Source organism: Amblyomma mixtum, chromosome 2, assembly GCF_055824585.1.
Source record: "Amblyomma mixtum isolate Tamu chromosome 2, ASM5582458v1, whole genome shotgun sequence".
Taxonomy (NCBI): Eukaryota; Metazoa; Arthropoda; class Arachnida; order Ixodida; family Ixodidae; genus Amblyomma; species Amblyomma mixtum.
This window is the reverse complement of record NC_143013.1, coordinates 101,861,051-101,878,591: the sequence shown is the minus strand read 5'-3', so window position 1 is coordinate 101,878,591 and position 17,541 is coordinate 101,861,051. Positions and strand designations below refer to the sequence as shown.

Here is a 17,541-nt window from a genome sequence, read left to right as displayed (position 1 = left end):
CTGGTCTTCAATACACTTTCTTACGCCGTTACTTTGCTTCGTGGAGAGTGCGTTGGCCGTTTTGAGCCTGTGGACGTACTATTTGACCTCGACGCTACCGACCGTTCATCTGCTTGCGAAATTGATGCGTTGACCCCTAATAATGTGGCTTCTGACCCGCTTCAGCGTGATCTCCTCGCCTGTTCTGTTGACACTGCCCTCGAGCCACGCCGCTGCGAGCAGCTTCTTGAGCTGTTGCACCATTTTTCGTCTTCGTTCGACACGCCGCAAGCCTCTTTGGGCCGGACGACGGCTGTCTCCCACCACATCGACACAGGCACTCACCCACCTCTGCACCAGCTACCATACCGTGTGTCACCTACAGAGCGTCGTGTCATAGCCGAACAAGTCGACGACATGCTCCACCGCGGTGTTGTTCAAGAATCAAGTAGTCCCTGGTCATCTCCCGTTGTCCTTGTCAAGAAAAAGGATGGGTCTATACGCTTCTGCGTGGATTATCGACGCCTCAACAAAATCACACGTCGGGATGTGTATCCACTCCCACGCATTGACGATGCATTGGACTGTTTGCAAGGCGCCGAATTCTTTTCTTCGCTTGACCTACGCTCCGGTTATTGGCAAGTTCCCATGGCTCCAGCTGATCGCCCAAAGACCGCTTTCATCACTCCAGATGGGCTTTACGAATTCAACGTAATGCCATTCGGCCTTTGTAACGCCCCAGCAACATTTGAGCGAATGATGGACAACGTGCTGCGTGGCCTCAAATGGAAGACCCGTCTTTGTTATCTGGACGACATCGTGGTTTTCTCTCCTGATTTTCCCACCCATCTGCATCGTCTCCGCCAGGTGCTGACCTGCCTTGCTCGCGCCGGCCTTCAACTGAACCTCAAAAAATGTCACTTCGGCGCCCGCCAACTCACCATCCTCGGCCACGTCGTGTGTAAAGATGGGGTCCTCCCTGATCCTGAGAAGCTACGCGCCGTTGCTGACTTCCCGAAACCGGCCTCTCTCAAAGAACTGCGCAGCTTCGTAGGCCTATGTTCCTACTTTCGTCGTTTTGTACGTAATTTTGCTACAATCATCGCCCCACTAACAAAGCTCATGAATGGACCCGCTAACTTGTCCTCTTGGACACCGGCCTGCGACGAGGCCTTCGCGAAGCTCCGCAAAGTTTTGACATCACCGCCCATACTTCGTCATTACAATCCCGATGCTCCAACGGAACTCCACACTGATGCCAGTGGTGTCGGCCTCGGTGCGGTACTCGCCCAGCGCAAGCATGGTTTTTCTGAATACGTCGTCGCTTATGCCAGCCGCGCCCTCACGACAGCAGAGTCAAACTACTCCGTTACCGAAAAAGAGTGTTTGGCGATCATCTGGGCGATCACAAAGTTCCGTCCTTACCTGTACGGACGCAGGTTCGACGTTGTAACAGACCACCACGCCCTCTGTTGGCTCGCTACGCTCAAAGATCCGTCGGGCCGTCTCGGACGCTGGGCCTTGCGCCTTCAGGAATATGATATCCGTGCTGTATACCGCTCGGGCCGCAAGCATTCTGACGCCGACGCTCTCTCTCGGTCGCCGGTGTCCCTGCCTGCCATTCCCACACCAGACCCTCCCCTGACCGCTCTCACAGTCTCAGATATGCCTTCCGAGCAGCGCCGAGATCCTTGGATTTCTGCCCTGTTCAACGTCATCAATGCCCCTACCATGGCTGCATCTCCGCGATCTCTCCGCCGCCAAGCTTCTCATTTCTCCGTCCGGGATGGTCTCCTTTATCGCCGAAACTACAACCCTGACGGCAGAAAATGGTTACTGGTTATCCCACGCCATCTCCGCTCCGACGTTTGTGCCCATCATCACACTGACCCGCAAAGTGCTCACGCTGGTGTCCTCAAAACATATCACCGACTTCGTCAGCGCTACTACTGGCGTGGAATGTACAATTTTGTCCGCCGCTACATTCGATCGTGTGATGCCTGTCAGCAACGAAAGGATTCACCTTGTCACTCGGCCGGACCCCTGCAGCCTTTACCATGCCCTGCTCGCCCCTTTGACCGCATCGGCATCGACCTTTATGGCCCACTTCCCTGCACTCCGGAAGGTAACCGATGGATAATCGTCGCCGTCGATCACCTGACCCGTTATGCCGAGACAGCCGCCCTTCCCACGGCCACAGCTCGTGACGTCGCTTATTTTATTCTGCACCACTTCGTCCTCCGTCACGGCGCACCTCGGGAGCTGCTCAGTGACAGGGGCCGCGTATTTTTGTCCGAGGTAGTTCAAGAGCTCCTCTCAGCATGTCAAATCATACACCGTGCGACTACTGCCTACCATCCGCAAACAAACGGCCTCACGGAGCTTTTCAATCGCACTCTGGGCGACATGCTCGCAATGTACGTTTCGTCTGACCATTCCAACTGGGATCAGGTACTTCCGTTTGTGACTTTTGCCTATAATACCGCCCATCAAGCGACGACAGGTTTCTCCCCTTTCTTCCTCTTATACGGCCATGAACCATCCTGTACCATCGACACCATTTTACCCTACCGACCAGATCCGTCTGAATACACAACTATCTCCGACCTTGCTGACAAGGCTGAAGAGTGCCGTCAGCTGGCCCGCACCTTTACTTCCGACACACAAGGATACCGCAAAGACGTGCATGACAATGCCAGGCCTGCTCCGACGTTCTCCACTGACTGTCTCGTTTGGCTTTGGGTTCCTGCCGACACCAAGTTCTCCATCAAGTACCATGGCCCTTATCGCGTCATTCAACGCACGTCTCCTGTCAACTACCTCATTGAGCCAGTTACACCTTCCTCGGACCACCGCCGCCGTGGTCGCGAGGTCGTCCACGTTAGTCGCCTCAAACCATATTACAACCCGCCTGTCGTTTCTTCGCCGTAAGTCGCCAGGATGGCTATTCCTTCTCGCCGGGGCCATTGTAAGAGGAAGAAGAGGACGTCTCCGCGGTGCCGCACTTCGTCGTCATCGCTGGTGGTTCCGGCGCGAGGCTCGTGCTGGAGCTGCTTCCTTCGGCTGGTTCTGCCGTCTTGCTACGACCTGACCGCTGCGTTCGTTGGTCGCCGTGACCCACTAATAAATCCACTGTTCACTATGAAAAAAATTACATTCTTTTTCTACTGTTACCCAAAATAGCTACAGCAACTTTCACCCCACAGCTCGCAAGCTGCAGGCTGAAGCCACCTTTTTGTGCTGTGTGATGTCAGTGCACGTTAAAGAACCCCCAGGTGGTCGAAATTTCCGAAGCCCTCCACTACGGTGTCCCTCATAGCCTCAGTCGCGTTGGGACGTTGAACCCCCATAAAACCAAACCTGAAGCCACCTTTTCGATGACCTTGAAGCCATGCAGCGCTCAGGGTCAGAGGAGAGGGTGGCTATGAAATTGAAAAGGTGGCGAGGCGAGCAATTGAGAAAGAAAGCACTGAGTGAAGTAGGGAAAGGAAAGAAGGGCAGGAATGGGCCGCACGAAACACAAGCAGCGGAGGAAAGATGGTGATGGCAGTCACGGCTGCATGGAAGGCTGCGTGCATTCAAGGGACACAGAGGAGAAATTAAAGTTGGCTTGTATCGACAGAACACCAGCTCCTGATTACAAAAACGCCACTCATACTGACAACAAAGCTCTTGTAACGTGGAAAAGAGCAAGAACCAAAATACAGGTATCGCCGCCACAGGCCAAACTCGCAAGTACAAGCATGATGACGTCATAGGACAAAACAGTGTTGCTAGAACAAATAGTTCTAGCAACACTGGGACATGAGAAGCCACAAATCACTGAGGCACAGCCAATGCATGCGCAAATCTCCTTGACGTCGCCAGATGGCGCCACATACCCGGCAGCCACGTGTGCGCCTGCAGCATCGGGACCAATCAGCGCCTGCTCACTGGCGGTAGGCGGGCTCCCGGTATTCCGCTAATGGTAACAAGGTACACAGTATGCTAAAGGTGTCTATTTGCGAGAACTTCGTTGAAGACTTCGAGAGCGGGATCCATCGTAACGCTGGCAAAACGCCAGTGCAAACGTAAACGAAGCGACTGTAGCGACGGCCGCAATAGCCTATAGATGCTTTCAACATGTGGCCGGTGGCAGCTTTCTTTTTGGCTGCTGCTAGGCCACACTGCTGGCCGCCAGAAATCACGGAGTCTGCGTTAAGTCATATGCACGTCATGTTTCACGTCTCTTAGTCCTGTGTCATCGCAGGAGAATCCCAAGTTTGAATCAGAGTGGCGGCAAAAACTTTTCCAACTTCCAATCCAAATTTCTTAGAAATAAATGCATCTTTCGCTGTCGGCCAAGTGGCAACAAAGCCATGAAATGCCGAACTATCAGATTTTGCTATAAAAAAAATATCAATAGAGCTCTCCTCACTGTCCCTTTAATGAGTCAAAGGCTTTGCTGCGCTCACTGGTGCCACATGCATTTCTGAACTTCCCCTCACAAATATCTATCAACTGCTTCTGTATTCCTGTAGGCCACCTCAGTTTCCTTTCTTTTTTTTTCCACATGCTCGGCTGTAGTTGGCTTGGAACAGGTTACGTTTTATATTCTTACAATCAAGTTTTCCAATGCAAAAGCACTTCTAGCAGTGTCCATCTATGTGAAGCCTCTGAGTAGCAAGTGTATTGCAACTGACTCCCTGGGTCAGTGGACACCTCAGTTGCACTAGACACCATCCACAACTGTGTAGTACTAATGGTAATTAAATTAGTTTTTGAGGAAAAGAAATGGCATAGACACAATTGAAGGTGCATGTGTGTCCTTAGGTGGTGTCCATCTAAAAACTGAGGCAGCTATGCGCCTTTTAGAGCTCTAATGGTTCTGTTTCAAGCCTACGAGTTATGCTGATTCCACAGACAGAATCCAAGATGATGTCCTCCATACGTATCCCAGTGGTTGCCATGGTAACCGAGGTGATTACATATTAGAATAAAATAATAACAGGTGGCAGCATGATGCCTGAGCACCACATCCAGAAACTAAGCTACATATATCCCTGTCTGGCAGGCGTCGAAGTCTGGCCACTTAGTCCCGACATTCGTGCAAAATTTGTAGGCCAACTGCTTGCCGCAGGATGTTCTGGATGGTGTCAAACGATTCAGTTTCATGCAGCACAAACTTAATATTAGAGTCTAGCTCGTGGCAGAGATTTGAACCGGCGACCTATGTTAAGTGTGTTAATGCTCGACACTGGATCCCTGCCTCAGCGTCCCCTCATTTTTCTGAAAATGAGGTTAAAACAGTCAATGTTGAGAAACAAGGTCCCTGGGTTAGTGGACACCTCAATCGCACTATGAGGTACCTGGCTGGCCACGGCCACAACTGCAAAAACTGTGCAAATTTTTGTGCTTAGCAATGCTATGCTAAGCTACCAGCAATTTTTTTTTTTTTGGGGGGGGAGGGATCTCAAACTTCCCCATCCGGTTACGTTTGTTGGTAGCAGCGGTGTATTTGCGTAAGCAAAACTATGCCACTGCCGTTAACCCCCTCAGAGAAACACAGCTACCAGGAACAGTTGGTGCATATTTACCAATGAAGAAAGCAGTGGCAGAAGGAACGTGAAAGACGCTCAGTGGCAGTTCGTACAAATTAATTTTCATTCCTGAAGAGCAATTTCTGTTCCCACACACACATATTGGCACCCACGTTTCCGCAGTGGTCGCACGGCAGCTTTGTGCTTCTCACGAGTTTTACGCCGATGTGCACATGTATGCTTCGCTCCTTCAGAATAATAATCCATTGTGCTCCAGCATTCCTGGTGCCGTTCTCTTCTGGCACATGCATTCTTTGTCACATTGTTTTTTGCTCGCACAACCTGTCACCGTAAGAGACAGCACAGAGGAGGAGATGGAACTCAGCTCCTCAATAGTCACACTTGAGAATATGAACATGCACTCACCAGCTTTTAGTCTGGTGCTGTGGGCACTTGTCATCTGCAACAAAAAAAAAAAAGAATTAGCGGACGGTTTAGCATGGCTAAGCAAGGAATATCGTGCAGTAGCACTAGTTGCAAATCGGTACTTCAGGTCGAATGCCTTACGCACGTAAAGACCTTAAGGCCTTTACCCTGAAGGCATACCTTGAAGGCCTTTGCCCACATAAAGGCATGCCAGGTGCCACATCTGGCAGGTTGCTCATAACCCAGTGGGCTGTCAGCCATAAAGCAGGATTCAGGAATGTACAGGGTCAATCACACTTACAGGGAACACTGCTCCGTGTGGCCACGTGCCTGTGAAGTGCCATTGCATCTAATTCGTTCATGAATCAATGCAGAGTGGCACAAAGGGAGAAGGACCTCGATGTGGTGCTTCATGTCATCTGACCTTTTTTTGCGCCGGTTTGCCACCGGCTTGGTCGCAATGGTGCTCCGCATGTACGCAGCCACGCGGAGCCGTGCTCCCTCTAAAAGTACATGTACAGGCAAAAGGCGTGTTCCCTCTAAGAGTACCCTGTACATAAGTATGTACGTAAGCCTGAAATCTGAAAACACACTTAGTAGTGCTACTGCATTAAAATGCACACACAGCAAAACTAAGATACGAATGCAGGGCCCATATTTGTGGTCAGGCGGAGCCAGAGATGAAAATGAGTAGATTTAAAATGGCACCAATGCTCTGCCCAGACAACCTGCGCAGCAATTGCTACACTGCAATTTGCTCGCGCTACGGAACGAAATTTTGCTACACTGTCACCATTTGAAGCCTGTTCGTAATACTTCATTTCAGAATCTGTCGAATGCATTATACAACTTTCTGGGACACTGCCTCCCCTATGAGAAGTTCTGGGTTATTTCCCCAACTGCTAGCGAAAGAGTGACATGACGATGTACCACCAAACCCCACTCCATCACAGCTCAAGAAAAAAAAAGAAAAAAGTTACTTCTTGTAAGCAACAGCATTTCGCATGCATCTGGCTTTCAGTTAAAAATTGAAGGAGACAGTAAACTAAAGCAAGCGAGAAAGGACTGAAGAGGATATCACACTCCCTGCATCGTGGCAAGGCCAAAGCTGCCCATATCGTTTAGAAGCCACTTGAAAGAGTGAAACGATATGATCATGAGGAAAATGGCGCCATCGCGATGATTTGTGAAGACTCAAAGCATATAGAAGATACATAATCGTAAGCCGAAGTTGATGCCTCAATGGCCTGCTGGGCCAGTACCCAAAATTCAGTAATGGGAACATGAGGTTATGAAGGAACTGCACATTTCTTGGCTGCCTGCTCCCTAGATTCGCAGTGAACAGAATACAGAAGGCAAGGTGCAGAAGGCAAGGTGCAGAGGGCAAGGTGCAGAGGGCAAGGTGCAGAGGGCAAGGTGCAGAGGGCAAGGTGCAGAGGGCAAGGTGCAGAGGGCAAGGTGCAGAGGGCAAGGTGCAGAGGGCAAGGTGCAGAGGGCAAGGTGCAGAGGGCAAGGTGCAGAGGGCAAGGTGCAGAGGGCAAGGTGCAGAGGGCAAGGTGCAGAGGGCAAGGTGCAGAGGGCAAGGTGCAGAGGGCAAGGTGCAGAAGGCAAGGTGCAGAAGGCAAGGTGCAGAAGGCAAGGTGCAGAAGGCAAGGTGCAGAAGGCAAGGTGAGGGGTCATATGATGGAATGGTGTAATTTTACTGTGGAGTCTGGAACCAAAGAGAAAAGATTGCAAGGCATAGCAACAAAGACTGGAAGCAGGACCTGGAATCCGCCATGCTCTGTCTGTGGTGTGCACTCTCGCAAGAACAGCAACACAGACAAGTATGCGGGAGCTATCATGTTATGCATGTGCTTTCCAAATGCAATTAAATGCGCTTCTTAAACCTTACCGTTCCTCTTTGCTTGTTCATTCATACTATTTGTTCCTAACAACGATATAAGGGTCATGCTACCGAGAGAAATCCATGAAGTGCGTCTACAGGCACCCCCGCACTAGCAAGACACTGAAGATGGTATGATATTGGGTGTGGCTCATGTTGGAAACACAGCTGGGCACAGCACTAGCCCGATTTCACCCAGAAACTTGCATCCGTGGATATGTGCCACGTGCTGATTCTGTGGTGCAACTAGGAACCATGCAAGTGGTGTAGCATTCCCACCACCGCTTCCTGCATCTGGAAACCAGTGAGCGAATGCTACCTTTCTTATTTTTCTGTATGAATGTAGTGAATGTCACTAAGATCTGTGCCTTTCACTCAACCGCTATAAAGGCCCGTTCACACTTGCGAGTCGCAGAGGTCGCGCGACTGTTTTGGTCGAAAAGCGACAGTCGCAAACGGTCGCCCTGGTCGAAAAGGGACAGTCGCGGGCCAGTCGCTCGGTGCTCGATTTTTCAGCCTCGCGACTGCGAGTCGCAAACCTCTGAACCAATCAGCGAGCGAGCCAAGCTTCCGGCAACGACACCGCTCGCGGGCGCGCCGGGCGACGACCTGCGCTGCTCCCAGCGGGCTGCCGTAGTCGTCGCTAAGCCTAGCTGGTTTCATATAGATGTCGCAACTGAGGGCGCTTCGGATCCTGGCCAGCGCTAGTAATTAAGATGCTGCTTTCGTAACCACTTTATTGTGGACCTTGTATCATAATAATATCAAGAAATGCTCGACTTCCGCGACGCCTTCAGCAGCGGAGCTAGCAGACAACAGTCGAGCCGCATGGAGCAGCAGCAGCAAAGCGGCTCTGGGAAGAAATTTGCTTTTGTCGCTGTTATCCCTTCTACCAGCAACTCGGTACTGGCCAGCGATCTTCAAAAATGATTCATTTCTTACATTTCTGTACCCAAGGGCTTGTTATGAACGCGAACAAGCAATATTGGCGCATTTTTGTGACGCCGCGGCGGCCGGCATACTGCAGGCTGGTAGGCCGGCCCTACAGAGAAGCGCGCCTCTGTCATCGTGACGCTTGTACGACCTCGGTGCACATCAAAACCGTCACGACAACCTAATCTTCGCTCGGGTAGTTGTATTACATTGCGAATAGCAGTTTAGACTATCGAGCGCGAGTACAGGAGGCGCGGCCACAGCAGACGAAACTCTCGAAAGCGCGCGAACAACGTCATTCCCGAGAGTTTTCGCTTCAAACGAGAATCTAACGAGAAGGCGACCCGCTGGTCGCGCTTGCAAGTGTGAACAACGGTGCTGTCGAGCTGCTGCTTGGTCGCAAGCGACTGCGAGTCGCACGCCCTTTGCGACTCGCAAGTGTGAATGAGCCTTAAGGCTTAAGGCTATGACAAATGCTTGAATTATCAATGGAACGGAGGCCAAGTGCCAAAAACTCGGAGGCACCGGGGGAACGGAAAGAGGCGACAAACCTGTGGGCTCTCCTGGCCTCGCGGTGAAGCTGGTGGTGATGAGGCAGGACTCAAGATCTGGCGGCAAAACTGCAAGAAAGGAAGAAAGAAAAATGGCTTCTCTTGCCTGCAAAGTGATAAGCCTACAACAGAGTCGTATAAACAGCACAGACACAGACTCCGTCATGTACAACAACAGAACAAGCACGCACTAAGGTTTCACATGAATCAGCAGCCCACAAGCTGGTAAGTGAGCACCTGCCCTAAAGACATCCAGCAAGGAGGACTCCAAGGCACCAAAGTCTCACTGAAACGATGGCACTCGCTTCTTTCTGGTGTAGAAACGCGCATCAGAGAAGATGTTTGGTTGGATTTACATGTCTAACATACCAAAGCAATGTCGCAGTGGAGGCATACGGATAATTTCGACCATCTGGGGCTCTTTATTGTGCACCGACATCGCAAAGTACACGGGCTTCCACCATTTGGCCTCCATTGAAATACGACCAACATGGTCACGACTGAAGCTGTCTTTTCGGGTCAGCAGCTGATCACCATAATTACAGACCAATGGCGGCGGCTTCACAGACCACACAAGAAACATTGCCTTGGTACACCTCATACAAAAGCATCCCTGCTGTTCTTGACAAGTTTAACACAGTCTTGATAAAGCTACCAAGGCACACAGGCTAGCTAAATGGCAATTAATTTGCCCACATCAAAAAAAAAAAAATTTCGGTTTCCTTTAGACAACTAATGCCACCATGCAGAGACTCATTCGTACCCAGGTACAGGGATTCTCAAGAGATTTTGAGTCTCTCTACGATTTCGTGCAAGTTGCCGACGCCACACCCCGTAACAAACTGGCCAGCAAATGTGGCCAGATTTCTGTCATTTGCTGTCAAATGCTCCCCTCCCGCATTGCATTTGCTATTCCCTTTCTTGGAAAGGGAATGCTCCTCAGGACACGACAAAGCCAAATTATTGAGGAAAATGAGCTACACCTCGGAGACGACTGCAACACTTTACATTAGCATTTTCCTGGAACTTCTGTTACTTTGGTTGCATGCCTGCTGCACAAGGAGACAGACAGGCCATAAGTTAAAAAAAAAATCCGTCTGCACATGCGCCGAGTGTGGTGCCTTTGCCGGGTGTCGAATGCCTCAGCAAGATTGACTAGGCTTTCCCGCTGCATATACGGTCAAGTCCACTTACAACAATACTGGTTATAACAATATATCGGATATAACAATGGTCAGTCATGGCACCATCAGCTTTGCCTTGTGTTCTATGGTAAAATAAACTGCTTATAGCAATGCTGTCAAGGCACATTATTGGTTATAACAAATCTGGTAATTGAGTGTCAACCATTACAGAGAAAGAAAAGAAATGCTACAACCACACCAGCAAAACCATGCTTACAACACAAAAGCGTGCATGTGTGGGGCCGACCAATGGACTAAGCTGGCGCAGCAACGTCACGAAAGCAAAAGAGGCAGGCGTCATCGCGTCAGGAGAGCTGCTGCATTGCTGCATTGGCTACGCACGCCATGCGTACCCCTAATCAGTCAGTGCAGCGCGCGTGCATGCAGCCAGCACGGTTTTTCTCTTGTCAGCTGTCACTGCACCCTTGGTTCTGCATGCTTCTTGAATTTCCCATAAGAATAGCTTCCAAAAAGCCCGCTTGATTCCTGTGATGTGGAGGTGCGCAAAGCTCCCGGTTAGAGTGCCTCGATGCCAGCGCCGCCGTTCAGGGTGGAGACAACATCGCCGGCGCCGCCATATTGAATCACATGGGATCAGCTGCTCTAGCGTGTGTAACGGCGCCACTCTTACTCTCGGCGGGCGTGAGTGTGCTTTTGACTAGAAGTCTTTTTCATCAACATCGCACTGCGTATCTGTAAACCTCATAATAGCCATTTTAACATCCGAGGGTCGAAGGCGTAATTGCATGACTTAATTTTACAGCCCCAGGTGGTCGAGGTTGAACATTTACTGTTCCGTCTGTTGGTTTGAAAAACGCGCTGATATTTTAAAGATCAGTTGCCGGGCAGGTGCCGCTGCTCCATGCGGATAGAATAAATTGCTGCCTCTGTTTTTTTCACGATATTTTGGATTTTAATTCGCACGTTCTGTTAACGCCCGCGTGCCGTCAGCCGCCCGAGCACTGCGGCTGGTTTCGCTATCGTCGCGCGGGCTGTTTCCGTTCCTTTTGCTCGCAAAAACCGGTGTCTGTCTTCTTTCTAATCTTTCAAAGGGTAACTGCGAGTTGCTCGCCCGTTTATTGCTCACAAGGGCGCAATTACATATGCTTATGGGGTGGTCGCTGGTATATACAAATGATGCCGCCGTATACCGACGTTGCCACTGCTCCTGCGTTTTCTTTCTCGAGGCGAAAGAAAACGAATCGCCCCTCGTTGGCGATAGCATAAAGGATTACTGAAAGTTTCTCACTCGTTTCTTTTTTATGAGGGGTGCACAACCACCGAATGTTCTTGCGTGCGCTCGCATGCACACTTCGCTTGCGCCATGTACATATGCACCGGTTGCTCTCCCGCGATTCCTCAGTTTGTGAAACACAATTTTACGCATATTTTTTCATATTTTTTTGTTCAAGCCAATCGGTATTCATTAATAAACCATGCAAGTAAACCTGTTCAAAAAAAGGGTGGATTTTAGTCATTAAAAAACTGCAGTAATTCTGAAAATTTTAAATTCGAAATCGAATTAATCGACATTAAAAAGTCACGCTTTTCTAAAAAAATCGACCATAGAGGGTTTTGTTAAAAAAAACGCGGTTTTAGCGTTGGCTATCAGTGTATATACCTATTCTGTCTACAAAATTGTGTGCAGATGGATTAGGCTGTTAGAAAAACAACTCCTACCTAAAAGTTGATCTTTACTACTGATGAAGACAAATATGTAACATAGCTTTTCAGCCTACCCTCTTACAGAGGTTACAGAGAACAAAACAAAAGACAATGCAAATTATTCATTTAATGCCAACTGTAATTGTAGGTCATGAAAAAAACACGAACTAACTACAGTATAAGTAAGCAAGACATTGGGGCAGAAAAGTGGGGCATGTACCGTGGGGTGCAACCTTAAAGGAAAACATAAAAATAAAGCATGAAAAAGGTTCAAACCACGAAATAAGTTAACAAGACCTAGGGGAAAAATGTTCTTGTGCCCAGTGTGGTGTAACCTTCGCCGTAAACATGAAAACAAAGTATGAAAAAAAAGATGCAAACCACGAAATAGCAGAACGAGACAGAGTGATAAAAAGCACAGTGAGGTGTAACATTTAAAGCAATGTACTCCAGGGCTGATCCCGCTTTACTTGAGCTTCCCATTTTTTCCTTCGCTCGGAGTCTCGGGGGAAGCGAAAACAGCGTAGACCTTTACGCGTTGACCCGGCGCACATTAGAACACAACAGCCCGTCATGCTGCCTCGGTGGACCTGAGAAGATCCTCAATCACGCGGTAGAGCACTGTCAAACAAATAAAGCCACCAGCGATCGTCCGCAGCCACTGGGCCTCGAAAAACGGAAGCTCAGCTGCTTGCACTAAGCAACGGCGACCAGCCCGACCGACCGCTGTGATTCAACATGGCGCCGCAGGGAGAGAGAGGCGGCGTTGGAGCGGTCAAAGGATGGCACCACCCTGAACGGCGGCGCTGGCATCGAGGCACCCTACTCCCGGTGGCGCAGTGATGGCGGTGCTTTGGTCATCGGTGAACGGTGAACATTGTTCCGGTTCCCTGAAGTTCGATTTAATGAGCTTTTACAGGCATTAGAACAATCAAACCCCTCTGGGTATTTACTGTCAACAAATGCTCTGAAGTTGGTCATCCTTTTTTTTTTTGGCACAACCCTGTTATAACAATTATTGGTTATAACAATAGTATTTCCATGGCACTTGACTATTGTTATAAGTGGGCTTGACTGTACAATGCTAGAATGTGTAGCCAGGTACAGCTTCTACTATGTGCACAATTACCTTGCTTTTGAGGATAGCAGGAATGATCAACAGTCTGAAAGCATTCAAAGACAGAACCAAAGCCCTACTTTTACACTAAAGCCATCAACAGATTAGAGGCTTTTGGTCATTCGTTACCATTCTTTGACAAAATGCTATGTTGTATGTGTGTCCAGAGTCTTCTAAGCCCATCTGAATTTAGCCTCAGCACCCTCGAAGGCTGTAAATGATGGTTTCACATTGTAGGGAAAGGTTTCCATATCTTGAAGTATGCTGATATTATAGCCAGGCTTCCGTTAGTACTATCTTCTGGCTTCCCTTAAGGACTCATAACCACGTGTGCTTAAGGCTGTTACACTCCCTATTATCCAGTGTTATGGTATTTGTTGGCTTACTTTGTTGAGCCAGTGCCTGTATTTGTTTATTTATTTATTTATTACTATATCCGCAGCATTGGAGTATATGATATACTGCCCCCACTAAAGTTTCAAAGACATAATATGCATTTACTGACATTTGTATGTACTTTCCGACAGCTGTAAATGCACTGTTGGGTACAATTTGCAATTTCTGCATACTGCAAATTTATCGCACAAATAACAGCACCATGGCCACTAATGCCTGGGAGTACCACTGGTGACCTCACAGCCGTGGGAGTAATCGCGAATAACAGATCTAAAATAATACACCTCGTGTATGCTGCAGAACAAACTGTGTCAGAGCGTAAAAGCAGCATATTTCTATGATTGGTCAATTGGAATCATCAGGCGCCTACTTCTGGCATACAGAACATGCCAACTTAAAGCATGGGAAGGTTAATATCTCCTATTGTCACGTATTGTACAATCTCAATTGCATCACACAGGTCGTAGTCCGTTTGTACAATCTCATTTGCACCCCACAGGTCCTGCAACACATTAGTTGGACCCCTGTGTTACCCTGCAAATTACCCGGCAATTTCAATTAGCCAAGACAGCTTTCGTGTTGTCTCCACTTTTGATTGTCTCAGTCCTGTTTCCCCAAGCAGTGAAGAAACGCCATTTTGCCATCCTTGTACCACACCAGCAAGCTCTGAAGGCCATTCTTTGCACATTAACTGCACCCTGTTTTGGAAGGCAGGCCCTTCAAAAAGGTTCCCCAGCAAATCTCATTAACATGCGATCAACAGTTTCTGAAAAGATAGTATAGCGCAAGCCATAAGCAGTACTGACAGTAGTTTCATGCCTTGCTCAAAAAGACCAGCAGCTTCTACACAGACTACCCCAACTGCCTCCTCTGAATGCGCTTGCTGAATTGGTAGAAAGAAGGAAAGGTTGCAGCGTTGTTAAGACGTGCCGCGCACCTGACGAAGTCTGTCCTTGCTGGTCCCCCCCCTAGGGCTGCGGTGCGGAGAGTTGTTCAGCCGCCTCAACGGCAATGCTGAAGCACCAACGGGGCGTGGCGGCTGGCTCCAAGCTTCTTCGACGCGGCGGTCTCCGGGTGGACTATTTTCGTCCCTCTGCAATGAGCCACCCGCACAGTGCTGCGTTCTGTCAAGCCTGCCTCAACTGACAGCGCTGTCACAACATGACTGCACCACACGTCACGGCCACACGGTCACAGTATGCACAACATGAAGTGCACAGTCATTCATTTCATTTCATTCATGTGCAGATTTAAGGTACAAAGAAATTAAACTATTCCAGACACCTACCTGAGAAAGCATTTCGTTCTTTTATCTACAAGAAAGTGGACAACGATTTTCACCGCTATTTGTAGTGTACTTTTTCCCCTTACTATAGTCGAATACAATTTAAGTTTGCAGTGAAGCTCTGCCCACATTCAGCCTCCGAGCACAGAATGCCTCCACAACGAAAAAGTAGTCCGCTGCTTGAACGTTTCCCGTTACGTAAACAAGAAGCTTATCGGAAGGAAAAAATTGTGAGCATTAGAATTTTGATACGTGGTTTGTTTGATATAGTCAAATAGTAAGAAGCTTATTTCCTTTACAGTTGCGATTGGACAGCGGAGTAATACAGGACACCGCGGACCGCGGCCCAGTGTCACCGCGGCCCAGTGTCAGCAACTGCTGTTTTTTTAAGTTGTATCCTACTATAAATAAACACTTTCCTGACGTGCGCTTGAAAAAGTCTTGTTGTGTAGACCTCTGTGGGATAGGTTCATGCTTTGAATACTTTTCAAGGCCCTGATGTTGACCTCAAGAGGGGTGATCTTGCCAGATCCTTCGATTCTTGGAGACCAAGAACGCTCGTCACGACAGCTGCACACACAGCACATCACCTCCAACTTCACGGCCAGTCCGTACTGCCTGTCAGACTTGTTCAAATACAGCGCTGCCATTCCGCACTTGGTGCATCTGACAAGTGCAAAAAGCTCCTTCAGCACCGCCACGACCAGCACAACAAAGTCTGTGCTTGATTCTGCCTCTGAGCGCTCCAAATCCACATCGCTTTCCACTGCATTGCCAAATTTGTTTGGTTCCACGCTTGATCGTCACACAGCGATCTCCTCTGCTGTGTAAAATGCTGTATCGAGTCTACCAAATGTACCTGGATCAGGCCTGCATTTAGGACGAGGCTGTAGCTTGGAAATTTGACAAGCCTATATCACGTGGCGCCATCTGTCCACGTCCAAAAGAAGCGGCGAACAAGATGTGGTCCTGCTGTCGAGCGGAGTGTTAAACACCTAAATATATCCTTATACTGTGACCGAATCAAAGACTTCTTTGCAATATATGAAGCCTACATCGGAGCAAATTGCACGTGCTGCAGAGTTTTGCAAGAACAGAGAAGCCAGGAAAAACCCAACGTGTTAGGCACACACTACCAACTGAAGCTTTCATCCAGACATGAAGAAAACAAAACACAAATGGTAATGAAAGAAGAATCACTTGATTACAAGAGGCAGGTCAAAGTACAACATGTTATCGGAAAACAGCTGCGTTTGGGTCCGCATTGAGCGCCATGTACAACTCTCTGCATGGTCCCAACACAGCCATTTTCGATAACACATTGTATTTTGACCTGCCTCTTGTAATCAAGCGATTATTCTTTTGCTATCCTTTAAGTCTTCTTTTTCTTTATGTCTAGAATAAACCTTCAGTTGGTAGTGTGCGCCTAAACACGTTGAACGTCTTTCCTGGTTTCTCTTCTACAACAATGCAACGCCTGCAATTTACTCCAGTGCTAAACAAAGTGACCCGAACACAAACTATAGTGAAGCCTAAATACAAGGGCGATCTTAGCATTTACTACCTCATACTTACAAACTTGTACCTGGGTAATCAACTGCCTCGTTCCATTCAGAGGTCATTAAAGATCATGTACGTACATCAAAAAATCATTTCACAAGCATAAATGCTATATATTGAGGACCTGACCAATGTACAGCCTCTTGATGCATTCGACGTGAAACCCGCCATGCAACAGGGCCACATCACTCGCTTATCTGCACACACAATGTGTTGCGAATTACTTTTGGCTGCAGCTCGTCTTTTCCCGACATGGCTTCCAGCTCCACGCGTCTTCTTTCTGCAACCTGCGCTCTAACCTTGCTGGCGAAGTCACGAGACCGGGCACGAACCTGCGGCAACAAAGGTCAGAGAAACGATGCGGTGTCACAAGCAGAACTATGCTGCAGTGCCTGGTGTGACAACCTGCCATTGTAGGAACGGCAACCCCCTTGAGCGCAAAAGAACAAAAAGCACACACACAAACCACTTCTAATGAGTCTTTTCAGGTAGGCCTTGGGAAAACAAATACAAACACATCTATCCTGTTGCTCTATGCCACAGAGAGTGCCACACGAATGACAGGTAGGCTTTAGGCTTTGGTTTTGATTGTGTTTTAACATCCCAAAGGGACTCTGGCTATGAGGGATGCTGTAGGAGAGGGTTCCGGACAATTTCGACCATCTGAGGTTTTTAACGGGCACTGACCCCTAGCACTTAGCCTCCATCGAAATGAGACTGCTGTGGATGGAATCTAACCAGTGCACACCACTGAGCACCATAAGCACTGAGTCACCGTGGCAGCCAAATGGCAGGTAATATGACATAAGTGTCTTCAAAACGTACTTTGCTTACATGCATGCTGGTCCTTTACAAGACTCCTAAGGAGACACTAAAGAGGACTGCATACATGGTGCCTTTGCTTAGAAAATGCTGCACGAGTACCTCAGAGACATTTGAATGGAATTTCATGCATGGCTTTGCAGAATTTTTTTTCAAACAGGCCATCCATGTTTGCTGCACTCTCAGACCAGTCGATAAGATCATAGCCCAGGTTATGAC

At 48.6% G+C, this 17,541-nt stretch overlaps 1 protein-coding gene across 4 annotated transcripts in view; it reads right to left on the bottom strand.

Annotated features, from left to right (window-relative positions):
* Positions 1-17,541, bottom strand: part of LOC149360326 (uncharacterized) — a 54,192-nt gene that overhangs the window by 34,262 nt on the left and 2,389 nt on the right. For 2 of the 4 annotated variants that reach the window (XM_089569243.1, XM_089569245.1), the window contains exons 2-5: positions 16,725-16,832; positions 14,593-14,772; positions 9,294-9,362; positions 5,925-5,958 (exon numbers count right to left, since the gene is read on the bottom strand). In XM_089569243.1, the coding sequence (XP_089425369.1) occupies positions 5,925-5,958; positions 9,294-9,362; positions 14,593-14,772; positions 16,725-16,754 (313 nt within the window). In that variant the 5' untranslated portion in view covers positions 16,755-16,832. The remainder of the gene's footprint in view (positions 1-5,924; positions 5,959-9,293; positions 9,363-14,592; positions 14,773-16,724; positions 16,833-17,541) is intronic. The other 2 variants (XM_089569244.1, XM_089569246.1) reach the window with 2 other exon arrangements.